Source organism: Nerophis ophidion, linkage group LG04 (assembly GCF_033978795.1).
Source record: "Nerophis ophidion isolate RoL-2023_Sa linkage group LG04, RoL_Noph_v1.0, whole genome shotgun sequence".
NCBI classification, from domain to species: Eukaryota; Metazoa; Chordata; class Actinopteri; order Syngnathiformes; family Syngnathidae; genus Nerophis; species Nerophis ophidion.
In genome coordinates, this window is record NC_084614.1 from 70,275,205 (window position 1) to 70,302,656 (window position 27,452).

General features: G+C 41.0%; 1 protein-coding gene across 2 annotated transcripts in view; it reads left to right on the top strand.

The window, feature by feature from the left end:
* elmod1 (ELMO/CED-12 domain containing 1) overlaps window positions 1–26,853 on the top strand; it is a 35,705-nt gene extending 8,852 nt beyond the window's left edge. The window contains exons 5-13 of one of the 2 annotated variants that reach the window (XM_061898932.1): window positions 3,002–3,030; window positions 3,175–3,272; window positions 6,869–6,998; window positions 9,874–10,007; window positions 10,074–10,142; window positions 10,463–10,483; window positions 14,857–14,907; window positions 16,530–16,663; window positions 21,663–26,853. In XM_061898932.1, coding sequence (XP_061754916.1) covers window positions 3,002–3,030; window positions 3,175–3,272; window positions 6,869–6,998; window positions 9,874–10,007; window positions 10,074–10,142; window positions 10,463–10,483; window positions 14,857–14,907; window positions 16,530–16,663; window positions 21,663–21,838 — 842 coding nt within the window. In that variant the 3' untranslated portion in view covers window positions 21,839–26,853. The remainder of the gene's footprint in view (window positions 1–3,001; window positions 3,031–3,174; window positions 3,273–6,868; window positions 6,999–9,873; window positions 10,008–10,073; window positions 10,143–10,462; window positions 10,484–14,856; window positions 14,908–16,529; window positions 16,664–21,662) is intronic. The other variant, XM_061898933.1, reaches the window with a different exon arrangement.
* The last annotated feature ends 599 nt before the right edge of the window (window positions 26,854–27,452 follow it).

A 27,452-nucleotide genomic window follows, 5' to 3' on the forward strand; every position in this document is an offset into this window, starting at 1 on the left:
GGGATGGAAATGAAGTAGAAAAGAGCACTAGGTATCAAGCTAAATCAGGGGAGGCCAAATGCTGCCCGCCGGCATCTTCAATTTGGGCCGCGAAAAGACGGCACTAGTTCTATTTGAATAAGCAACCCGGCGGTAGGGGTGTGTGTTCGTATTAAATTTAAATACCCAGGGGTGTGTCAAGTGGCAAAATGTCACCATCTTGTGAACAACGTGAGTTACTCAGGACGGTTACCATGATGTGTACTTCAGGATCTCGCACGCACAGCATATACTTATATGACCCAATCCAAACTGCCTTTCCTCGTCGTGGTGCAGAAAAAACAAAATTCAACCCGCACAAAAAGTCAACACACATGGATTGATTGATTGATTAATTGAAGCTTTTATTAGTAGGTTGCACAGTTCAGTACATATTCCGTACAATTGACCACTAAATGGTAACACCCGAATAAGTTCTTCAACTTGTTTAAGTCGGAGTCCACGTTAATCAATTCATGTTCACACATAACCCAACCAGTGTGGATATTATTTAAAAAAAAAAAATGTCTCATCACCATAAGAAATTGGAAATTACACCCATTTAAATCCATTACAGGGCATGATGGGAAAAATGACGACCTCGTGACATCAGGGGAGTAAACGAGGTCGGAGTTGAACTTTTACATCCTCTTAATATTCAGTTATAGTAACTATTAATTATATATTCATTATGTTATAATATGTAAACACACACACATATACATATATATGTGAAGGTATATTTATGTATATACATATGTATATATATATATATATATATATATATATACACATATACATAAAAAAAAAAAATATATATATATATACATAAATATGTATATATGTGTGTGTGTGTGTGTGTCTGTGTCTGTGTGTGTATTAGGGTTGTCGTCTCGATACCAATATTTTGGTACCGGTACCAAAATGTATTTAGATTATTTTCGATGCTTTTCTAAATAAAGGGCACCACCAAAAACTTGCATTATTGGCTTTATTTTAACAAAAAAAAAGTATGGTACATTAAACATCCATCCATCCATCCATCCATTTTCTACCGCTTATTCCCTTTTTGGGGTCGCGGGAGGCGCTGCCGCCTATCTCAGCTACAATCGGGCGGAAGGCAGGGTACGCCCTGGACAAGTCGCCACCTCATCGCAGGGCGTACATTAAACATATGTTTGTTATTGTAATCGAATAATAATTTTGTCCTTAAATAAAATAGTAGACATACTAGTCAACTTGTGCTTTAGTAGTAAGTAAACAAACAAAGGCTCCTAATTAGTCTGTTGACGCATGCAATAACATATTGTGTCATTTATCTTTCTACTTATGTCAAAATATAAAGGACAAGCTGGAAAAATTAATTATTAATCTACTCGTTCATTTACTGTTGATAACTGTTTATTTTGTCCTTCAACATGTTCTATCTACACGTCTGTTAAAATGTATTAATCACTTTTTCTTCTGTTGTTTGATACTTTAAATTAGTTTTGGATGATTGTATCGACTAGATACGCTCCTGTATTTGGTATCATTACAGTGGATGTCAGGTGTGGATCCACCCATGGGATTTGTTTACATTGTGACGCTGGTGAGCTATTGTATCCTCCTACGGTGTGTAGTGAAACATGTTTAGAATAGAATAGAAAATACTTTATTGAACCCTGGGGAAAATTCCTCGTCCTGCAGGGATGATACTTGTAAGAAACTTACTTTATTTGTCGCCTTGGAGGCTGGGATTAGTGATATAGAAGTAGCTAAAACACCGCCGACTGCGGATGGGTGTTCGCTGCTAGCTAGCTAGCCATGTCTTAAAGAACCTCTTTCTGAGGGCGTTTCAGTGTTATAACTTCTCCTTTATTGTTAGTTTTTAAGCCAAAATGCGCCCATTCTCCCTTTTCTGTCCACACACATTGTCTTCTTGTAAGTACTCCATGATTGTGCACTGCCGAACATGCTCCTCTCCTCGTAAAACCAGCAAAGTCATGACGTGATGACGCGACGTCATGCCTGTTTAAAGAAAAAAAAAAAAGTGAACCGGTACTTTTCAAGCAGAGTATAGTACCATTTTTGATTCATTAGTACTGTGATACTATACTAGTGCCGGTATACCGTACAACCCTAGTGTAAATATATATATATATATATATATATATATATATATATATACATATATATATATATATATATATATATATATATATATATATACTAACGTTTGTGTGTATATGTATAAATGTATGTATATATATATATATATGTTTGTAAATATATATATATATATATGTGTGTGTAGGTATATGTATGTATATATATACGTGTGTATATATATATATGTGTATATGTATATATATATGTATATGTATTTCTATACATATGTATATGTATATACTGCATATATGTGTATATATATATATATATATATATATATATATATATATATATATATATATATATATGTATGTCTTGATTGGATTATGTGGTAGAGCGCAATATGTAGGTGTGGGAAAAATCACAAGACTACTTCATCTCTACAGAACTGTTTCATGAGGGGTTCCCTCAATCATCAGGAGATTTTAATGGAAGCATTCACATACAATGGTTTGTATAGGGCACAGAGTAGGTGGGTACAGGCAGGCGTATGGGCTTGGTGATTGGCTCATGTGTTACCTAGGAGGTGTTTCCGTCTGTGGCGGAAACACCGTCCCTCAAAACACTGTCCCTCAACAAGCGCAGTGAAATCATTTCAACATGCCGCCACGCCAAATTTTTTTCAGCCCGATGTGGTCCCTCAGTCAAAAAGTCTGGACACCCCTGAGCTAAATGTCCAGGCTGTCCACTGGATGTGGAGTGAGAACTCTGGAGGTGTCAGGGAGTGAGGTTTACCAACATACACTTGTACAGCCACACTGGCTGGCCTCCATTGCACAAAGATTTTGTCTTCTGTAATTTGTCCTAATTTGTGCAAACTCTTTGTTTTTAGAGTCATCCCTGAGGTACTCCAAAAATGAGGTAAATGTCTGCAAATGTGTGGATTTATAAAATAATTAGAATTTGATTATCTGTAGCAGTTTTGTTGAAACATTTTAATGTTTTTTTTTAAATGAAAATTGCATCAAAAAATAAGCTGCCTTACAAGGACTTTCTCCTTTGCAGTTGCTGCAGTCGGCCCTTAGCACCCATCCGGACAAAGTGGAGAAAACCGTTGACGACATCATGGCTTTGAAGAAGATCAACCACGACACCAACCCTCAGTGAGCCCTCACACACTTGTGCCAGATACAAAGATCAGAAAATGTTACAATGAACGCAAAAAAGCAAAGCAATTGAAGCAATATTAATTGTATACGCACTAAAAGCTGTGCTAGTGCGTGTAAAAAAAACACATGAGATGTTAATATAAATACATTGAATAAAGTCAAATACAAATAAGGCAACAAGAGAAGTATCCCACACTTCTTTTTTGTAAAGTAAATTTGTGCAGCATATATGGGCATCTACATCAACTATATGATTTGCCTGAGAAGCTGGACAGGACAAAAAAAAAACAACACATGAGAAGCCACCTTTTGTTTAGCAGAAGTGAAAGTAAAAAAAAAATACTAGGCTACCGGTCAGTATAAGCTAACTTTAGTGAAAAAGTATGCCGATTTATGCCTTTCAGTGTCGATCACAAAATCCTTTTTTATTTTTGGTCCCCAAGATGAGTGAGCTAAGGCGGCTAGCAAATAACTGGGTATGTCCATACACAGTGTGAAGCTACTAATTGAAATGGGAACTGCACCTTTAAAAAACATTGTCCCTATCATTCACAATCCTTATGTAAGACAGGAACACACATATTTTTCTTTTTTTTATGTACTCCGATTTATAAAATACGGCAAGTAGGAGTTGGATCCCAGCTAAAGGGAGTACACTCTTGCGCCAATAAAACCCTCTAAAAAAGGCAAGGCAGATTTATTTTTATAGCACAATTCGTACCCAAGGCAATTCAAAGTGCTTTACAGAAAATTACGAGAATGTAAAAATAAATCCATTCATCCATTTTCTACCGCTTGTCCCGTTTGGGGTTGCTGGAGCCTATCTCAGCTGCAAACGGGCGGAAGCCGGGGCACACCCTGGACAAGTTGCGCGAAAATAAATCATGGAAATAATCATAATTTAAAAAAAAATCCATCCATTCATCCATTTTGTACTGCTTGTCCCTAAACTGGGTAGCGGGGAGTGATGGAGCCTATCTCAGCTACAATCGGGCGGGAGGCTGGGCACACCCTGGACAAGTCGCCACTTCATCACAGGGCCAACACAGATAGAATCATGAAATAAAACAAATAAAATAAAAACAATCATAATTCAACTTAAAATCAAAGATTGTAGAAGAGCTACTTTTAGTTGTCATTTGCACAATTCAATAAAAGTGTTTGTCATCCAAACACCGCCAACAATACTCCATTTACATCTCATGACCATAATATTAACCAAGTATTAGCGATATTGTTATTATCGGCGCCGTGATCACAAAGAACTAACTACCTTATACTGCTATATTGATATATTGAGCACGGTGAGCTGCTGCATCGCCTCTGAGCTGGCGAAAGTTAATTCTATATTATAAATCATGCCTCTCCCCTGGATAGTAGAAGGTTGTGGACATAAACTGAGAAGTTAGTCAACTTTGACATTCATGACAGATGGCGAGAAAGACACAAAAAGAGGCTTGTTTCGTTTTTTTGTCCATAAACTGTAAAGTAGATCAATTCTGACATTCAACTTAGACCCGGAGATGCTCGAAAAAGACATGACGAAAAACGCTTGTTTGCCGCCATACTTTATTTATCTTATTTTACTTCCGGGTAAATTCTGATTAATTCTTCATCTGAATCCAATTCATCCCATCAGTCGGCATCCCAGTGAGAGCAGACATTGTACAGTAAGTGATTGTTTCTGTTATGTACAGAGAAGGGAAAGAAGGCGACAAGGAGGCAGAACTGTGGTTCACAAGGTTTATTTAAACTTTTGATGATTACGTGGCGTGTGTATGCTACCCTAAGTAAATGGGTATAGACTATGTGTAAATGTTACCAGGAGCTGTTTTCTGTGAGTGTTGGATGTATCCTTTGTCGAATCAAGGGGGTGGGGCAAGGCGAAGAGGCAGTCCGTAAACGAGCAAGGGGGCGAGGGTAGGAGCGAGGCAGCGTAGTCCGTGTCCGAGCAGGGGGTCGAGGTTCAAGGAAGGCAGTCAGGAATTCGGATGGATGTCGAGAGGAAAAACACGATCACGGATGACAGGGAAGTCACTGCAGAAGACACAAGGGACATGAACATGGGAGACACGGAGAGAGCAAAGAGAAGGCGAGCAAAGCACAGAGGAGGGAATGTCAGATGTGATGCTAACTGGGAAGATGAGCGACGTTCTGGCAAAGGTTCCTCTGGTTCGCTGGTCTTTATGCCATTCCTTCTCATCATTACCAGGTGCGCTGATTAGTGATTGTCTGCAGATGTGTTGCTGCGTGGGCGCGCTGCGCTCAGCACGAGCAGGGGCGTCTGCCAGCGGAGGTTCGACTCCGCGTCGTGACAGTTTCAATACGTTCGTAGTTTGTATTTCTTGTTTAGCACTTAGCAATACTGCTATATGCAGGATCTGTTTATCATTAAGTTTCTAAAACCTGTAGCTCATTCTCCTTCAAGCTCAAAAATATAAGTTTCTGCATCATCATTTGTCCCAAAGTAGTTGTTGTTGTCTCTCATTAATGTCTGCCATAATTATTAGTGTTGTTGTTGTTTTAATGTGTCTTGAAATGAATACGCCGCCGTATGCTTACAATGAGCAAAATATGTAAGTATTAAATGTTATTATGAATGTTACTACATTACATATATAGTTACAAAATGGTTATGGGAGTTTTGTTTTTTTTTCTTTGTTTTTTTAGAGCACTTTCTAGGCGGAATAGAGTAACTTCCATTATCTTAATTGTTAGCTGACTTTTGCTAGTGTTTATTTACGAGTTAGAATGCATAAAAAACACATTTGTTCTTGTCTCATACAAGGACTGGGAATGATAGACAAAATAAAAAAAAATTGCAGTTCCCCTTTAATAATCCTCCTCTGCGGAAAATAAACTACATTCTCTACAATTTGTAGTATCACCGCAGGAAGAGGCTAAACATTTGACACGCTGACACAGAAAAGGAAGGTATGCTAAGCGAGCTTGAAACAACAGAATAATTGGTTAGTAAAGTTTAAGAAGTGTAGTTGGGACCAACATAACAACAACATAAGTTAAGCGGTTATTAACAGGAAATTAACAAGTATTTTAATAGAGGGAGGATAATATAACTACAACAGCTGGTGTGTAGTAGCCAGGCGAACATGCAAGGGAGAGCGAATTGATCGGTAATGTTGATATCAAAGGTAGTATCCACATATGACTGATTCTAGAGTGTTAAGATCAATATTCTTTAAAAAAACAACAACAACTTTTTATTGTCGTTTTTGTTCATGTTTAAAACTCAGATAATTATTCCCATGACCGAAGTGGATTTTGGGGCAAAAAACAAACTATTAAAAAGTACTAAAGCTTTTGTTTACTCATTGTGTTCTATCAACTTACTTTGGACCAAACAATTGTATGTAGTAATACAAGAGAATGATAAGGAACTAGTTTAAATATTGTGTTGATATTGTTAAACTCGTCATCAGTGCATTGAAAGATTTAAAGGTATCACATGTGATGAGTGTTGGTATCGGCCGATTTCGAGCGTGGATGATTGGTATCAGCAGCATAAAAACCCTGACCGGAACTTCCCTTCTCTTGGTCAAACAAGTGCTTCCTCTGTGCCCCTCCCTCAGGTTGGGCATCTCCCTGCAGGCCAGCCTGCTGCAGATTGTGGGCTACAGGACTCTGGTGGCCCGGGTGGAGAAGCTGCGCCGGGAGCCGTACGATTGTGAGAACGCAGAACACGAGGAAATGCTGATGAAGGTGCAGAAATAATAACTCTTAATTACAGTGTCTCACCATAAATTCATTTATAGTGGAACTTCAAACTTTATTAGTTTTTGAACATGGTTCGTGAATCTAAAAGTTTGTACAGAAAAACAGAGTTCCTCCTTAGAAAAAATGTAAACATAAATAATTTTTATATATATATATATATATGTGTTTCTAAATGTGAATTTTTTTACTAAAATAAAGACATTTGTCCAGGGAAGAAGAAATTATTAATGTTTAATAATCTAAAGTATCAAACAACAGAAGAATAACTGATTATTACTGAGGAGTGGGGTGTGGCCTGCGGGCCTGCAGCGAGGCAGGGTGTGCCAGGACCGGCCTCGAAGTCAGTGACAGGTGCGTGGATTGCCCACCTGGGCCTTGTTATCTAATCACTTATCACTCTGTATAAGAAGCAAACCGGGAGGAGAGACTTAGTTGGAGCGGGAGCCAGAGAAAGACACACGTACAGCAACACGCTGGACTGAAAAGTCAAGTATATATCCCTACATGGTTGTATGCAAATGGAAACTGGCTTATATATATATATATATATATATATATATATATATATATATATATCCATTTTCTACCGCTTATTCCCTTTTGGGGGGGGCGCTGGAGCCTATCTCAGCTACAATCGGGCGGAAGGCCCCGTACACCCTGGACAAGTTGCCACCTCATCGCAGGGCCAACATATATATATATATATATATATATATATATATACCTATCAAACACAGTTTTTATTTGCATGCAACCATGTAGGGATTGCTTTCCAGCAATATAGACTTGGACTTTTCAGTCCAGCGTGTCTCAGTACGTGTGTCTTTCTCTGGCTCCCACTCCAACCACGTCTCTCCTCCCGGTTTGTTGCTTATACAAAGAGACAGGTGATTAGATAATAAGGCCCGGTTGGGCCATCTACGCACCTGTCACTGACTTCGAGGCCAGTCCTGACATACCCTGCCTCGCTGCAGGCCCGCAGGCCACGCCCCCCTCCTCAGTAATAATCACTTATTCTTCTGTTATGTGATTAGTCTTGGATGATACCACAAATTTGGGTATCAAGCCGATACCAAGTCGTTACAGGATCATACATTGGTCATATTCAAAGTCCTCATGTGTCCAGGGACATATTTTCTGAGTTTATAAAGATAATATAAATTAAAAAAAAACAAAAGCCAAAAAATATCAACCTAATCATAGTAGTATCGACTAGATACGTTACTGTACTTGGTGGGAGGATTTGGGGTGGCGGCGTACGTTTCAGAGGCAGTATAGTACCGAATATGATTCATTGGTATCGCGGTACTATACTAATACCGGTATACCAGGGGTCGGCAACCCAAAATGTTGAAATAGCCATATTGGACCAAAAAGACCAAAACAAATATGTCTGGACCCGCAAAAAATTAAAAGCCAAATATAAAGATAGTGTGTCATGAGATATAAATTGAATTGTGAGGAATTAAAGGAAAACAAATGAGCTCAAATATAGCTACAAATTAGGCATAATGATGCCATATGTACATATAGCTAGCCTAAATAGCATGTTAGCATCGATTAGCTTGCAGTCATGCAGTGACCAAATATATTGATTAGCACTCCACATAAGTTAATAAAATCAACAAAACTCACCTTTGTTTATACATGCACAACATTATAAGTTTGGTGGACAAAATGAGACAGAAGAAGAAGTCACATAAAACACGTCTTAGAAAGTCGGAGAAAGTTATACATGTAAACAAACTAGGGTGAGTTCAAGGACCGCCAAAATTAGTAGGACAAAACGGCGCTGGCCAAATACTCGAATCAGTGAAGCATGTTTAATATAAACAATGTGCTTTATAGCAATTAGGGAGGTCGGAATGAGAATCAGCACCTCCAAATCCGAGTCCATGGTTCTCTCCCGGAAAAGGGTGGAGTGCCATCTCCGGGTTGGGGAGGAGACCCTGCCCCAAGTGGAGGAGTTCAAGTACCTAGGAGTCTTGTTCACGAGTGAGGGAAGAGTGGATCGTGAGTTCGACAGGCGGATTGGTGCGGCGTCTTCAGTAATGCGGACGTTGTACTGATCCGCTGTGGTGAAGAAGGAGCTGAGCCGGAAGGCAAAGCTCTCAATTTACCGGTCGATATACGTTCCCATCCTCACCTATGGTCAGGAGCTTTGGGTCATGACCGAAAGGATAAGATCACGGGTACAAGTGGCTGAAATGAGTTTCCTCCGCCGGGTGGCGGGGCTCTCCCTTAGAGATAGGGTGAGAAGCTCTGTCATCCGGGAGGAACTCAAAGTAAAGCCGCTGCTCCTCCACATCGAGAGGAGCCAGATAAGGTGGTCCGGGCATCTGGTCAGGATGCCACCCGAACGCTTCCCTATGGAGGTCTTTAGGGCACGTCCAACCAGTAGGAGGCCACGGGGAAGACCCAGGACACGTTGGAAAGACTATGTCTCCCGGCTGGCCTGGGAACGCCTCGGGATCTCCCGGGAAGAGCTAGACGAAGTGGCTGGGGAAAGGGAAGTCTGGGCTTCCCTGCTTAGGCTGTTGCCCCCGCGACCCGACCTCGGATAAGCGGAAGAAGATGGATGGATGGATGGATGTCATGTTTGTCCTCCTACAGAAACTATCATTTCCATTTTTCATATATTTTTGAAAAAGCTCCAGAGACCCATTAGGACGGCGCTAAAGAGCCGCATCCGGCTCCAGAGCCGCGGGTTGCCGACCCCTGCGGTATTACCATACAACCCTGGTTCTAGCACACGCAAACATTTAGTCAATCAGCGCCCTGGCGTTATCGCACCGTGTTGACATATTTATCCACGTCAATCAGTGGAGCTAACCACAGGCTGTGCTTTGTTGTGTCCCAGCTGTGGAAGGAGCTGCGCCCCGACACACCTCTGACCAGCCGCATCTCCAAACAGTGGTGCGAGATTGGTTTCCAAGGCAGCGACCCCAAGACCGACTTCCGAGGCATGGGCCTGCTGGGGCTCCACAACCTGCTGTAGGCCGCAGATTCCGATGACGACGCTAAGACGCTCGGCTAACACCCTCGACTCTCTCCGTTCAGGTACTTCGCCGAGCACGACAAGACCACGGCTCTGCAGATGCTGCACGACTCGCTGCAACCAAAGCACAAGTATGTGGGAGGACTCCGTCATGACTGTTTTGCCTTTGCTGCATCGTGTCGGGTGTTTCACTGCTAAAAACTACCTCACTCATGCTCACATGCCACTTCACCACATATACTATATGGACAAAAACTAGGCGTGTTTATACTCATACTAATTTTGTCCATACAGTCTATTTCTAGTCGTTACTCCAACAGCTTGATGTCATCCACTGCTTCATTCTCTCGTTTGGTTTGCCGTCAGCATCTCAGTGAGCTTCTTCTGTCTCCTCCTCCTTCACCTGTGTTTCGATCCACGCTTCTCTCTGTGTCGTTCATGCCCCCTGCAGGAGCGCACACGGGAGGCAAAGGTACCCCATTTCACGTTCACTCGCCCGCTCTATTTTTAAAAGATGCACTGGAGCACACTCTTCATGCGGCGCTCTGTGGTTGTTGCACACATTCAACACAGCCATTTAAAGTACCGTATTTTTCAGATTATAAGTCGCTCCGGAGTATAAGTCGCATAGTAAAGAAGGAAAAAAAACATACAAACCCCGTTTCCATATGAGTTGGGAAATTGTGTTAGATGTAAATATAAACGGAATACAATGATTTGCAAATCCTTTTCAACCCATATTCAGTTGAATGCACAACAAAGACAATCAATCAATCAATCAATCAATGTTTATTTATATAGCCCTAAATCACAAATGTCTCAAAGGACTGTACAAACCATTACGACTACGACATCCTCCGAAGAACCCACAAAAGGGCAAGGAAAACTCACACCCAGTGGGCAGGGAGAATTCACATCCAGTGGGACGCCAGTGACAATGCTGACTATGAGAAACCTTGGAGAGGACCTCAGATGTGGGCAACCCCCCCCCCCTCTAGGGGACCGAAAGCAATGGATGTCGAGCGGGTCCAACATGATACTGTGAAAGTTCAATCCATAGTGGCTCCAACACAGCAGCGAGAGTCCCGTCCACAGGAAACCATCCCAAGCGGAGTCGGATCCACATGGTAGAGATGTCCCCAACCGATACACAGGCGAGCGGTTCATCCTGGGTCCCGACGAGCGGTCCATCCTGGGTCTCGACTCTGGACAGCCAGTACTTCATCCATGGTCATTGGACCGGACCCCCTCCACAAGGGAGGGGGGACATAGGAGAAAAAAGAAAAGAAGCGGCAGATCAACTGGTCTAAAAAGGAGGTCTATTTAAAGGCTAGAGTAGACAGATGAGTTTTAAGGTGAGACTTAAATGCTTCTAGATATTTGATGTTCAAACTGATTGCAAATAATCATTGACTTTAGAATTTGATGCCAGCAACACGTGACAAAGAAGTTGGGAAAGGTGGCAATGAATACTGATGAAGTTGAGGAATGCTCATCAAACACTGATTTGGAACACCCCACAGGTGTGCAGGCTAATTGGGAACAGGTGGGTGCCATGATTGGGTATAAAAACAGCTTCCCAAAAAATGCTCAGTCTTTCACAAGAAAGGATGGGGCGAGGTACACCCCTTTGTCCACAACTGCGTGAGCAAATAGTCAAACAGTTTAAGAACAACGTTTCTCAAAGTGCAATTGCAAGAAATTTAGGGACTTCAACATCTACGGTCCATAATATCATTAAAAGGTTCAGAGAATCTGGAGAAATCACTCAACGTAAGTGGCATGGCCGGAAACCAAAATTGAATGACCGTGACCTTCGATCCCTCAGACGGCACTGTATCAAAAACAGACATCAATCTCTAAAGGATATCACCACATGGGCTCAGGAACACTTCAGAAAACCATCCATCCATCCATCCATCTTTTGCCGCTTATCCGAGGTCGGGTCGCAAGGCAACAGCCTAAGCAGGGAAACCCAGACTTCCCTCTCCCCAGCCACTTCGTCTAGCTCTTCCCGGGGGATCCCGAGGCGTTCCCAGGCCAGCCGGGAGACATAGTCTTCCCAACGTGTCCTGGGTCTTCCCCGTGGCCTCCTACCGGTTGGACGTGCCCTAAACACCTCCCTAGGGAGGCGTTCGGGTGGCATCCTGACCAGATGCCCGAACCACCTCATCTGGCTCCTCTCGATGTGGAGGAGCAGCGGCTTTACTTTCCCAGATGACAGAGCTTCTCGCCCTATCTCTAAGGGAGAGCCCCGCCACACAGCGGAGGAAACTCATTTCGGCCGCTTGTACCCGTGATCTTATCCTTTCGGTCACAACCCAAAACTCATGACCATAGGTGAGGATGGGAACGTAGATCGACCGGTAAATTGAGAGCTTTGCCTTCCGGCTCAGCTCCTTCTTCACCACAACGGATCGGTACAACGTCCGCATTACTGAAGACGCCGCACCGATCCGCCTGTCGATCTCACGATCCACTCTTCCCCCACTCGTGAACAAGACTCCTAGGTACTTGAACTCCTCCACTTGGGGCAGGGTCTCCTCCCCAACCCGGAGATGGCATTCCACCCTTTTCCGGGCGAGAACTATGGACTCGGACTTGGAGGTGCTGATTCTCATTCCGGTCAGATCAAGCCATCAGGACCAAATCATCTGCAAAAAGCAGTGTTACTATATACAGTAGGTCGCTACATCTCTAAATGCAAGTTAAAGCTCTACTATGCAAAGCGAAAGCCATTTATCAACAACATCCAGAAACGCCGCCGGCTTCTCTGGGCCTGAGATCATCTAAGATGGACAACACAATTTCCCAACTCATATGGAAACAGTGTTTGTATTTAAGTCGCTCAACAGCATGGGTGTCAAACTCTGGCCCGCGTGCCGCTATTATACAGCTGTGTCCGCATAAACCGCTAATACTCATATTTGCCAACCCTCCCGATTTTCCCGGGAGACTCCCAAAGTTCAGTGCCCCTCCCGAAAAACTCCCGGGCAACCATTCTTCCGAATTTCTCTCGATTTCCACCCGGACAACCTTGAAGGCACTGCCTTTAGCGTTCCCTATTACCCGTCGTCACGTCCGCTTTTCCTCCATACAAACAGCGTGCCGGCCTTTTCACATAATATATGAACCTGTTACACACATAAGTGAATGCCAAGCATACTTGCTCAACAGCCATACAGGTCACACTGAGGGTGGCCGTATAAACAAATTTAAAACTGTTACGAATATGCGCCACACTGTGAACCCACACCAAACAGGAATGACAAACACATTTCAGGAGAACATCCATACCGTAACACAACATAAACACAAGAGAACAAATACCCAGAACCCCTTGCAGAGCTAACTCTTCCGGGACGCTACAATATACACACCCCGCTACTTCAAAGCTTAAATGTTTGATTACTCATTATAGTTACTTAATTTTCACATTTTTTATTAGCCTGTGTAAAAAGTTTGTTTTGATATTTACCTCTTAAGGCTGCAGATAGAAATGAGGCATTCAATTTTTGATTTTATTTTATTTGATATGCCATTGATATTTCTTTATTATTATTATTATTATTATTTGTAACTCGATTTTGCATTTCACTATAAAGTGATCTAAGCTTTAGTTGTTCAATATTAATTGCAAAACTTGTTTGGGTCCCTATTAAAAGATTAATTTGTTCTACCTTGGCCCGCGGCTTTGTTCAGTTTTAAATTTTGGCTCACTCTGTATTTGAGTTTGACAACCCTGCACTAGAGTATATGTCGCATTTTTGGGGGGAAATTTATTTTATAAAATCCAACACCACGAATAGACATTTGAAAGGCAATATAAAATAAATAAAGAATAGTGAACAACAGGCTGAATAAGTGTACGTTATATGAGGCATAAATAACCAACTGAGAAGGTGCCTGGTATGTTAACGTAACATATTATGGTAAGAGTCATTCAAATAACTATAACATATAGAACATGCTATACGTTTACCAAACAATCTGTCACAACTAATCGATAAATCCGATGAAATCTTCTTCCTCTGTGTCGCTTCTAAACAATTCTGCCAACTCCAAAGTTCGACAACGCGCTGCTTCCTCTTCTATCGGTACGTCCCTTCCGTCAGAGACATCGTCAGTTGCAGTTCCAATTATTCCAGCCTTTCTGAATCCGGACACGATGGTTTTGGTTGTCACTAAAACCCATGCTTTGTCGATCCATCCTATGACATCCAGAAAAGTTGCATGGTTAAATAATATTATTTGATATTTTACGGTAATGTTTTAATAATTTCACACATTAGTCGCTCCATAGTATAAGTCGCGCCCCCGGCCAAAGTATGAAAAAAACTGCGACTTATTATCCGAAAAATACGGTAAACCCTTCATCCATCAAAATGGACTCTGATTGGCTACCTTGTAAAAATACACATCCACATTTTAATGTGATACCATCATTTTTAATCGAATGTAATGTTTAATTTATATTATTTTTATTTTTTAATAAATGTTTTTTAAATGTATTATTATTTTTTTGTGTGTGTGATGTTTATAGTCCTTTTTAATGGCAGAACAAATTAACATTATTGAATAAATAAAAATAGGAGAATGCATATATTTTTTAAACTTTTTTACAGCATATATTGAAAACAATTAAAAGATTAAAAATGACCTGTTTATTAAAATATTTTAGATAGAAGATGTGTACTGTTTAAATGTATTAGTGAATTTACACAATACAAGGTTTTGTCCGAATTAATGTGCTCACATGTAAACCACACGTGGATGTTTTTTAACGTGGTGTGTGTGTGTGTTCGTGTGTGTGTGTGTGTGTGCGTGTGTGTTTTTTTTTCACAGTGAGGCAAACAAGGCTGAATGGGCACAGCGGAACCTTGACAAAGCAATTGGGTAACAGGATTGGGTCTTTCTTTCCTACTCGTTTTCCTGTTAAAATCAGTTTTTCCAAGCTGTCTTTTCTAATAATCTGTCCGAGAAATTTCAGCTGCCGAATTCGAATCGTTGCAGTCAATAAACTAACGAATAACTAATAAAATAGTGTTGCAATATAAAGGAAAAATTATGTAATTTTACCGTACTTTTTTTTTTTTTACATTTTCTATGAATAAAGTCTAAATATAATGGGGATTTAAAAATATATTTTTCAAGAATAAAGTTGAAACGAGAGATGTCCGATAATATCGGACTACCTGTCATGACTTGGATTTAGGAGCAGCTTACTGCGAGGCTTTTGACTTGACTGAACACGACGTGAAGGTTATGACATGATTTAATGAAGCACTCAAAAAGTACCAAACAAAAGGCGCGCACAGGGCGGAGAACAAACTTTGCTAAGAAAAACAAAGGCGGAACTATGGACATGAAACAAAACTACACATACGGTGACGTGAGCAGAACCGCATGAACTTTGATATCAAGAATATTTAGGGTGAATCAAGAGTGGAGCATGAGTAATGTTAGGGGTATCAGGAGTGATGTCGCCGACTACCTGGCAACTACAGGCTTAAATAATGGTGACATGATTAACACAGGTGTGTAAGTCCAAAACAAAACAGGTGCGTGAGTCCAAATGAATCAGGTGAACTAATTGGTCATCATGGTGACAAAACAAACAATAGTGCACAAAGAGTCCAAAACCCAAACAGAACATAACGAAACAAAACGTGACCACAAAACATGACACTGCCGATATTATCGGCTGATAAATGCTTTAAAATGTAATATCGGAAATTATCTGTATCCATTTCAAAAAGTAAAATGTATGACTTTTAAAACGCCACTGTACGGACTGGTACACAGATGTAGGGAGAAGTATAGAGCGCCAATAAACCTTCAATGGACTTCCTTTGCGTGCCGGACCAGTCATATAATATCTACGGCTTTTCACACACACAAGTGAATGCAAGCATACTTGGTCAATAGGTCACACTGAGGGTGGCCGTACAAACAAGTTCAACACCATTACAAATATGCGCCATACTGTGAACCCACACCAAACAAGAATGACAAACACATTTCGGGAGAACATCCGCACCGTAACACAACATAAACACAACAGAACAAATACCCAGAACCCCTTGCAGCACTAACTCTTCCGGCTGTAAGTGCACCTACCCCCACCTCAACCTCCTCATGCTCTCACAGGGCATGTCCCAAATTCAAAGTTGCAGTTTTGAGGCATGTTAAAAAAAAAAAATTGCACTTTGTGACTTCAATAAAAAATATGGCAGTGCCATGTTGACATTTTTTTTCACAAGTTAAGTTGATTTATTTTGGAAAACCTTGTCACATTTTCTAATGCATCCAGCGGGGCATCACAACAAAATTAGGCATAATAATGTGTTAATTCCACGACTGTATATATCGGTATCGGTTGATATCGGAATCTGTAATCAAGAGTTGGAAAATATCGGAATATTGGCAAAAAAAAAGCCATTATCGGACATCTCTAGTTGAAACGGTCTTCATTCCAAGCCTTCAAGTTAAATGTTGACTTTGTTGACATCTTCCAGCTATTCGTTCGCCATTGTGGGCATCAACATCACCGACCTGGCCTACTCGCTCCTGGTGAGCGGCGCCCTGAAGACCCACTTGTACAACGTGGCCCCCGAATTACCCGTCTTGCAGCACTTCCAGCAGACCTTCTGTAAGTCAGCTGCCTATTACTGAAAATGCAAACAAAGCTCCAACGCCCTCGTGTGTGTGTGTGTGTGTGCGTGCGTGCGTGCGTGTGTGTGTTTGTGTGTTCTTGCAATGCTTACTTAATGGGCTTAACAGAACTTCGCTCTGTTTACACAGTCACCTTTAGGGGACCGCTGACGGTATGGGGACCAAAAACCAGGTCCCCTAAAGGGAAACCAGTCACCTTTAGGGGACCTCTGACGGTATGGGGACCAAAAACCAGGTCCCCTAAAGGGAAACCAGTCAGCTTTAGGGGACCTCTGATGGTATGGGGACCAAAAACCAGTTCCCCTAAAGGGAAACCAGTCACCTTTAGGGGACCTCTGACGGTATGGGGACCAAAAAACAGGTCCCCTAAAGGGAAGCCTTTTGAAATGATAGTCAGATCCATTCTGAAGATGCCTAAGTCATTTTTACGATTTGGCCCATCAAACATTTTTACTGGTTAGTTTGAGTGTGAGACATTTGCACAGCAGCCCCCTCATCGGGCTGTAGCTGGTACATTTAAGTGGTGAAACTTCCTATAAGATGACCGCTTTAGTGCTGAGGATCATGTCATATGTCCACTTCATGCTCCCTCCACCCCAGCGGACGATGGCGTCGAACACCGCAGAGGCCACCACAGTGTATATGTGTCTTTTACTTTTTATTCATAGCTGTATGTAGAAGTGTCCGGTTGTATCCGCTGCTTTGATGTTTTATTGTCTTTTGTGTTCTTTGATGTTTGATGTTTCCCTCTTACACACACGTGAGAGGGATGTGTACTATGGCTCTGAGTTGTTGTTGTTTTTTTCCCTTGGCCTCAGTCTGGACCCCTCTCCAGGGCTCAGGCTTAGACCGATTTTTTTATTTTTATTTGTTTACCTGTATCTCACCTTTTTTGTAAGGGGCGCTGGAAGCCGGCAGACCCGTCAGCGATCCTGGTTTGTCTCCCTGTAATGTTTGTCTGATCTTGAATGGGATTGGGCTGAAAATGTTAATTTTCCTGAAGGAACTCTCCCGAAGGAATAAATAAAGTACTGTCTAATCCATCTAATCTAATCTAATATTTAATTTGAACAATTTTTTTTTAATGGTCCTCAGTAAGCACGTACACATTTGTGTGAATTATGCAAAAAGATTTAAATTTGGTCCCCATGAACCTTATTAACTGTTTTTCCCCAGGGTCCCCAGTAAGTCTGAACACCACATTACTTCATCAGCACAGAAATTTAAAGAGGTGTATGAGCTAACTGGGCAGTGGCAGTTACCTAATTTTTTTTTATGCCTCCACAACCTGTAGGAAGGGTGGTCCCCGCAAGTCATGAACAAAAAACTTGGTTCCCATTCTAATTGAAAACCAGTGTGTGTGTGTGTGTGTTTTTTCTGGCAATGCTTACTTAATGGGGACTTCGCCCTGTTTACACAGTCACCTTTAGGGGACCTTTGGCGGTATGGGGATGAAAAAACAGGTACCCTAAAGGGAAACCTTTTAAAATGATAGTCAGATCCATTCTGAAGATGCCTAAGTCATTTTTAAGATTTGGCCCATCAAACATGTTTACTGGTTAGTTTGAGTGTGAGACATTTGCACAGCAGCCCCCTCATCGGGCTGAAGCTGGTACATTTAAGTGGTGAAACTTCCTATAAGATGACCGCTGTAGTGCTGAGGATCATGTCATATTTCATTTGAACTTTTTTTTTTTTAATGTTCCTCAGTAGTCACGTACTAACTTGTGTGAATTATGCAAAATGATTTAAATTTGGTCCCCATGAATCATATTAACTCTTTTTTTCCCCATTATCCCCAGTAAGTCTGAACAGCACATTACTTCATCAATCCAGAGATTTAATTGGGAAGTTACCTAATTTGTAGAAGGGGTGGTCCCGACAAGTCATGATCAAAAACTTGGTCCCCATTCTAAATGATAACCGGTGTGTGTGTGTGTGTGTGTGTGTGTGTGTGTGTGTGTGTGTGTGTGTGTGTGTGTGTGTGTGTTCTGGCAATGCTGACTTAATGGGGACTTCGCTCTGTTTACACAGTTGCCTTTAGGGGACCTCTGACGGTTTGGGGACAAAAATATATATAAATGATGGTAAGATCCATTCTGAAAATGCCTAAGTCATTTTTAGCTTTGGCTTCAGTAGTCACGTACAAATTTGTGTGGATTATGCAAAATGATTTAAATTTGTTCCCCATGAACCATATTAACTCTTTTTTTCCCCAGGGTCCTCAGTAAGTCTGAACAGCACATTACTTCATCAATCCGGAGATTTGAAGATGTGTATGAACTAATTGGGAAGTTACCTAATTTGTAGAAGGGGTGGTCCTGACAAGTCATGGTCAAAAACTTGGTCCCCATTCTAAATGATAACCAGTGTGTGTTGATAACCAGTGTGTGTGTGTGTGTGTGTGTGTGTTCTGTCAATGCTGACTTAATGCGGACTTCGCTCTGTTTACACAGTTGCCTTTAGGAGACTTCTGACAGTATGGGGGAAAATATATATATAAATGATGGTAAGATCCATTCTGAAAATGCTTAAGTCATTTTTAGCTTTGGCTTCTGTAGTCACGTACAAATTTGTGTGAATTATGCGATTGTAGCTGAGATAGGCGCCAGCGCCCCCCGCGACGCCCGAAAGGGAATAAGCGGTAGAAAATGGATGGATTTAAATTTGGTCCCCATGAACCATATTAACTCTTTTTTTACCCAGGGTCTCCAGTAAGTCTGAACAGCACATTACTTCATCAATCCAGAGATTTAAAGACGTCCATCCATCCATCCATTTTGTACCGCTTATTCCCTTTTGGGGTCGCGGGGGGCGCTGGCTCCTATCTCAGCTACAATCGGGCGGAAGGCAGGGTACACCCTGGACTAGTCGCCACCTCATCGCAGGGCCAACACAGATAGACAGACAACATTCACACTCACATTCACACACTAGGGCCAATTTAGTGTTGCCAATCAACCTATCCCCAGGTGCATGTCTTTGGAAGTGGGAGGAAGCCGGAGTACCCGGAGGGAACCCACGCATTCACGGGGAGAACATGCAAACTCCACACAGAAAGATCCTGAGCCTGGATTTGAACCCAGGACTGCAGGAACTTCGTATTGTGAGGCAGACGCACTAACCCCTCTGCCACCGTGAAGCCCGATTTAAAGACGTGTATGAGCTAATTGGGAAGTTACCTAATTTGCAGAAGGGGTGGTCCCGACAAGTCATGGTCAAAAACTTGGTCCCCATTCTAAATGATAACGTGTGTGTGTATGTTTTGGCAATGCTGACTTAATGGGGACGTCGCTCTGTTTACACAGTTGCCTTTAGGGGACCTCTGACAGTATGGGGGAAAATATATATATAAATGATGGTAAGATCCATTCTGAAAATGCTTAAGTAATTTTTAGCTTTGGCTTCAGTAGTCACGTACAAATTTGTGCGAATTATGCAAAATGATTTAAATTTGGTCCCCATGAACCATATTAACTCTTTTTTTCCCCAGGGTCCTCAGTAAGTCTGAACAGCACATTACTTCATCAATCCAGAGATTTGAAGACGTGTATGAACTAATTGGGAAGTTACCTAATTTGTAGAAGGGGTGGTCCCAACAAGTCATGGTCAAAAACTTGGTCCCCATTCTAATTGATAACCAGTGTGTGTGTGTGTGTGTGTGTGTTCTGGCAATGCTGACTTAATGGGGACTTCGCTCTGTTTACACAGTCGCCTTTAGGGGACCTCTGATGGTATGGGGACAAAAATATATAAATAAATTATGGTAAGACTCATTCTGACAATGCATAAGTCATTTTTAGCTTTGGCTTCAGTAGTCACGTACAAATTTGTGTGAATTATGCAAAATGATTTAAATTTGGTCCCCATGAACCATATTAACTCTTTTTTTCCCCAGGGTCCTCAGTAAGTCTGAACAGCACATTACTTCATCAATCCAGAGATTTGAAGACGTGTATGAACTAATTGGGAAGTTACCTAATTTGTAGAAGGGGTGGTCCCGACAAGTCATGGTCAAAAACTTGGTCCCCATTCTAAATGATAACCAGTGTGTGTTGATAACCAGTGTGTGTGTGTGTGTGTGTGTTCTGTCAATGCTGACTTAATGCGGACTTCGCTCTGTTTACACAGTTGCCTTTTGGGGACTTCTGACAGTATGGGGGAAAATATATATATAAATGATGGTAAGATCCATTCTGAAAATGCTTAAGTCATTTTTAGCTTTGGCTTCAGTAGTCACGTACAAATTTGTGTGAATTATGCAATTGTAGCTGAGATAGGCGCCAGCGCCCCCCGCGACCCCGAAAGGGAATAAGCGGTAGAAAATGGATGGATTTAAATTTGGTCCCCATGAACCATATTAACTCTTTTTTTACCCAGGGTCCCCAGTAAGTCTGAACAGCACATCACTTCATCAATCCAGAGATTTAAAAACGTGTATGAGCTAATTGGGAAGTTACCTAATTTGCAGAAGGGGTGGTCCCGACAAGTCATGGTCAAAAACTTGGTCCCCATTCTAAATGATAACTTGTGTGTGTATGTTTTGGCAATGCTGACTTAATGGGGACTTCGCTCTGTTTACACAGTCGCCTTTAGGGGACCTCTGACGGTATGGGGACAAAAATATATATATAAATGATGGTAAGATCCATTCTGAAAATGCTTAAGTCATTTTTAGCTTTGGCTTCAGTAGTCACGTACAAATTTGTGTGAATTATGCAAAATGATTTATATTTGGTCCCCATGAACCATATTAACTCTTTTTTTTCCCTAGGGTCCCCATTAAGTCTGAACAGCACATTACTTCATCAGTCCGGAGATTTAAAGACGTGTATGAGCTAACTGGGCAGTGGCCATTTCACCTCATTTTTTTTAATGCCTCCACAACCTGTAGAAAGGGTGGTCCCCACAAGTCATGATCAAAAAACTTGGTTCCCATGCCAAATGAAAACCAGTATGTGTGTGTGTTTGTGCAGGTTACTTGATGCAGGAGTTCCAGCGCTTCTGGATCGAGGAGGACCCCAGTGACATCATGGAGTTCAACCGGGTGCGCTCCAAGTTCCACCGGAAGATCCTGCGGAAGCTGAAGAACCCGGACGCCGCTCTGTGTCCCCACTTCTCCGCTTCTGACCTCCACCTGGTCAATCTGTAAACACTCACCGGAGACGCCCTCCATGCACCCCACACCCATCCCGGATGTCCGGTAGGCCCGTTGTTAATAGAAACGTGAGCTAACGTCATCACCGTATCACTGCCAGCAGCTAAACACACACACACACGATTGTCCCACCATCACACGTTTATCTTGATTGTATTACACACGCTTTTACGCTCCTTTTGCGTTTTCCACACGCCAAAAATTATGCTCTCGGCAATAAAAAAAAAAAAAAAAAAAAAAGTTTTGACGTTCTGTCAAATATCGTATTTGAATGTGGAGAATAGATGTACTTACAGTCCTGTGAACGATACTATAGAAGTGTGTACATTTTAGAGTAGTCAGTGTGCAGCTTTTGCAGCAGTTTAGATTTGCAATCAGCGCTGGTAACAACAGGGATGGGAATTTTCCGCGGATCCGCGTAATTCCGCCGATTTCGGCGCCGCCAGGATCATTTCTGTGAATCGTTTAAATCCGGGGAGAAAATTATAGGGGGGGTTAGGTACTTGTGGTTTTTGTCTCTGCCAGGCATGGGATTTTTCCGTCTAAAGTCGGAATTCCGTCTTTTTTAATCTCGGAGGGAAAAAAAGTCTCGACCAGTACGCCGTAGTTGATCGGTCGATATGTTCCTTGTGACCAATCAGGACATCTGTTATGAATGATGACGTCATTACCGCCATTTTCCAAATGTAAACGATGTCGGTTCTCGAGAGAAAGGACGCTTCACGAGCAAAAGAAATTGATAAACATGTCAAAAATAAGTTTCGGTGGGACTGGATGGAAAGGGAAATGACTGATACTGTTGGGAAGAAGGAAGTTACGACTTTGTTCGGAAAATCGATCGTCCGGGAAAAGTTTTGTGCACTTGGTGTCATGATAATATTGACTATGGATCACGAGGTTTCAAGGCTTTGGAAGTACATGCGAAACGGCAAAAACATATGAAACAACTTGAAGCAAGGAAAACAAACTTTTTACTAGTTGGTACTTTTGGATGTCAACCGAAAGTGAGCAAACCTTACGGACTTCATCCTTTGTTTACATCGACAACTGCCGTAGACATCGAGAGGAAAGATCCACCCAAACAACCCACTTCAGTCGCAGACAGGGTAGTTAATAATGAGGTAAGTTAAAAAAAAACATTTGCTTGCGAAATACGCATATTTGTTTTGAATATTAACCAATTGCTTTGCAAAATATAAATGGCTTTTGCTAAAAAATAAAAAGCCATGTGAAAATATATTATGAAATTACAGAAATTCAAAGAGTCGCATTACTGATTCCAGTTAACAATTTATTTGAAATAAATTTGCATATAATACTAGAGGCAGAAGTTGGCAGTGAAATCCAAAAAAGAAGCTACAAAAGCAGAGACCAAAAGGAAAATGCAGGCTGCTCAGAAATTTGCAAGGAAAGCTCATGTTAGGGCTCTCCGAGCAAGTAAATGTGTGAAGTGAACTGAAGTAATGTGGTAATACTGTAAATAAACTGTAGATAATAACCCTGATCAATGTGACACCTGTGGATGTGAAATGAACACAAGACGTAAATATTAGTGACTAAATACTGTTGGGACTGAACCATATACAGGGATTCATTAGGATAATTGGGGTATGTATGTTCTATTAATGATGTTTTCATGTCTTTAAACACTAAAATATTTTCTTCAAATGGTGCTGTCTTTGTTAATTTTAGCATGTTAAATTGGTGAAAAACCAGGGCACCACCCTGGACCTGGCTGGGGGAACTTCGTCCCCCAGACCCCAATATCGTCGAAGTAGACGAACTGATCAGCGATTTCATTGCAAAGTGCGATGAACCGAGACGTGCTCAGTGCTTATATTGCAAGGACATTGTGAACTATGGATCTCGGGGAAAGGTGGCACTCTTTGACCACGCGAAATCGACAAGGCATCTGAGTAAAGTGAGTTTACGGAGAAGAATTCTGGTTAATCCCCCCATTTGTAGGACTATTTTTGTCTATAATCCAAAAGTGTGCAGGAATTTGATATATGTGTAAACTTGTATACATAAATTTCATCAAATGATACATTTTTATGAAAATATTTGCTAAAAAATTAGAAATTTTGGTCAGGAGAATATTGTTAGATTTTGATTCAAAATAGCAGGAAATGCATCCTAAGCTAACATAGATTTCAAAGCGGTGTTTTAGAATTAAAAAAATTTCAGCTAGTTTTGTAAATCTTCATTCCCATCCCTGTAACAAGTGAGTGGCCGGAGAGATGTGTCTTTCCTTCAGTCAAGCACGGCAGTGCAAGCATCGTATTCCAGAATCTGCTGACATATTTTGTTTTGCCTTAATGAACCGTAGCCCGTCTCGAGGCCCGGCAGCACTCATGCAGCTCCTGATCACTCAATCACCTTCCTGTGTACAGTAGGTGTGTTGCCAGCCATTCACACAAAATTGGTTGTGTGTTAATGGTAAAACTGTACCGCTGTACACGGACTATGGCGGTGATAGCGTCACGGTCTGAGGCTGCACGAGTGCTGCTGGACACCGAGGAGATTTGTGGTTCATTTCGGGAAAACCTCAATTATGTGTTTTCCCTTAATGAGACGCAACCAGCTATCCAGACAATACTGGCTTAATGTTGACAGTAAAAAAAAAAACTACAATGCATGAGAAAATTAACAGGCAGCGTCTCTCGAGGCCCGGCAGCACTCGTGCAGCCCCTGAGCACTCAATTATCTTGCTACGACACGTTTTTCCAGCTATTCAGACAAAATTGGCTGTGTTCCTCGTGGATACTATACCGCTGTACAAGCTTTACACCGACTATGGCGGTGGTAGCGTCATGATCTGAGGCTGCACGAGTGCTGCTGGACACCGAGGAGAGTTGCGGTTCATTTTGGCAAAACATCAATTATGTGTTTTCACTTAATGAGACGCAACCAGCTATCCAGACAATACTGGCTTAATGTTGACAGTAAAAAAAAAAAACTACAATGCTGAAGAAAATAAACAGGCAGCGTCTCTCGAGGCCTGGTAGCACTCGTGCAGCCCCCTGACCACTCAATTGTGAATTATCTTGCTACGACACGTTTTTCCAGCTATTCAGACAAAATTGGCTGTGTTGTTCGTGGATACTATACCGCTGTACAAGCTGTACACCGACTATGGCGGTGGTAGCGTCACGGTTTGAGGCTGCACGAGTGCTGCTGGACACCGAGGAGAGTTGTGGTTCATTTCTGGAAAACATGAATTAAAACACGAATTCCAGCTTTGCTGACATATCGTGTTTTCCCTTAATGAGCCGCAGCCTCCTTCGTGTCCCGGCAGCACTCATGCAGCCCCTGACCGCATAATTACTTTGCTACTTATGTGTTGCCAGCTTTTCAGACACTTTTAGCTGTATGTTGATAGTAGAAACTATACTGCTGTACAAGCTGTACACTGACTATGGCGGTACTAGCCTCAGGCTGCATGAGTGCTGCCAAACACTGAGGAGAGTTGCGGTTCATTGTGGGAAAAAATGAATTAAGACACGAATTCCAACATCTGTTGACATGTTGATAGTAGAAACTATACTGCTGTACAAGCTGTACACTGACTACTCTAATGTATATTCATTTCTATACAAATAGTTGAAGTATAAGACGTATTAGAATGCAGTGTTTCTACTTTCTTTAGAATGTTTCTCACACGCTCACGATTGTTTTCCTATTTTAATCCATCGAATGTGACACTTTGTCCGCTGTCAGCCAAAGCAATAATTCACATTATTTTATTCTTTTTTTGTTTTGTTTGTTTGTTTATTTTTGCGCCACGCGTGCCTGCCGTGTTTTTTTTTTTTATTTCTTTATTTTTTTGGTGTTCTCTTAACGCAATGTTTACAATTGAAAAAAAAAAAGAAGTAATAATTCATGTAATGAGAAGCGAGGTGTTGATGGTGTTGACCAGTCAGTCAATGCACCAAAAAAGCAAAAGTACTACAAAATACTGTAAAAACAAGTTTAAAAAAAAACTTGTTTCTCAAAGAAAGAAAAAAAAGTTATGTTTTAAAATTAATAGTGTATTATTATACAAAGTTCAGTTTTTTCTTATTTTATTTACATTTTTATGTATTATTATTCATCATTTTTAAATATAGACAATCAATAGATACATCAGATTATTAATATTAAATTTCAATAAATAAATAAATAACGATAAAATTTGGTAAATGGATTCATGTATTGAAAAATTATTAAAGATGTATTTCAATTTCTGTTATTTATTTAAAATTAAAATGTGTTTAATAAATCAAACCTGATTTACTTTTACAAAATTAAGCTCCAATAAGCTAAACTAAATCAAAAATACTAAAGAAATTATGGTGGGTTAATTTACTTATTTAAAGCTAATGTAATGTAAACAATACATTAAAAAAAATCAAGCTAAACTAATATTGATACGATTTAAAAAGTCACATTAAAACTACATTGTAAACATCGAAACTAACTAAAAATCCTTAATTAGAAATTGAAACCAGCCTGTGTCGTTGATTACGTTGCTGTCACATTTGATTTGAAAACAAATGACCGAAACAATTATTTTCTATTAAGCACTGTTGTCAAAAAAAAAAAAAAAAAAGTAATTAACTGTCAAAGACGGCGCTTTCTTATCTCAACGCTTTGTTTTGCCATTTAACGCAATTAGCCTTTTTGCTTGCAACACACGCAGTTTGGCGTCCACGTGTCCACGGAGTCTCTTTGTTGCATCCGCGTGGCTTTTCGAAACAGCGGCTGGCTTCTAAATCTACGCCGTGCGCCCACGCGCGTTCGTCGGGCCTTTCAAAATAAGAGTACAGACGAGTGTGCTGTAGTAGATAGACGATTATTCGTGGGTTGCTTCTTCGGTCTGCATGATTGTATCTTCACTTTAACCGCCTTGATATTCTTCTCTGTTCTTCGATGAAGCCCGAAAGGTAAACAATAGATATTGTAACGCTGTGCTTTCTTTGTCTGTTCTGTGCATTTGAGACCACAATAAAAGGCAAAAGACAGTCAAAGCTGTTGTTTTATTTCGACTGTGGCACTGGCAGTCAGTGATAATAATAATAATAAAGGTCTGCTATTGTAGTATTTTCCAACCATTGAACAGGAATTAAAACAAAACAAAAAATTATATTATTAAACCTTACAAATAAAAAATAAAGTAAATAAATAAACCTTACAAAAAGTATTTTTGATTTTTCTGTAGCTTCAATGGTGATGAACTTTGCTTACTGCTACGTGAGCATATTCGCTGTAGAACAGGGGTCCCCAAACGAAGGCCCAAGTCCCAAGTTAAAAAAACAAAACAATTTATTATTATTTGTATGTGTATATACATATATATATATATATTATAGATTCCTAAAGTAGCCTTAAGCTTGACGCTCCTCTACTATCACATTCACTCCGCTTGCTGCGGCAACAACAAAACAAAACTCCAGACGTTCTTCTTGGTTTGTATGGTTTACTTGTGATCTTAATAATTCAAAACATAAAACAGTCACGATGTGGGAACAAATGAATGACAAAATAAAGAGAGTTTGTTGCAGTACGAGTTAGAAAAAGTATGAATGAGAATAGGGCTTCACGGTGGCAGAGGGGTTAGTGCGTCTGC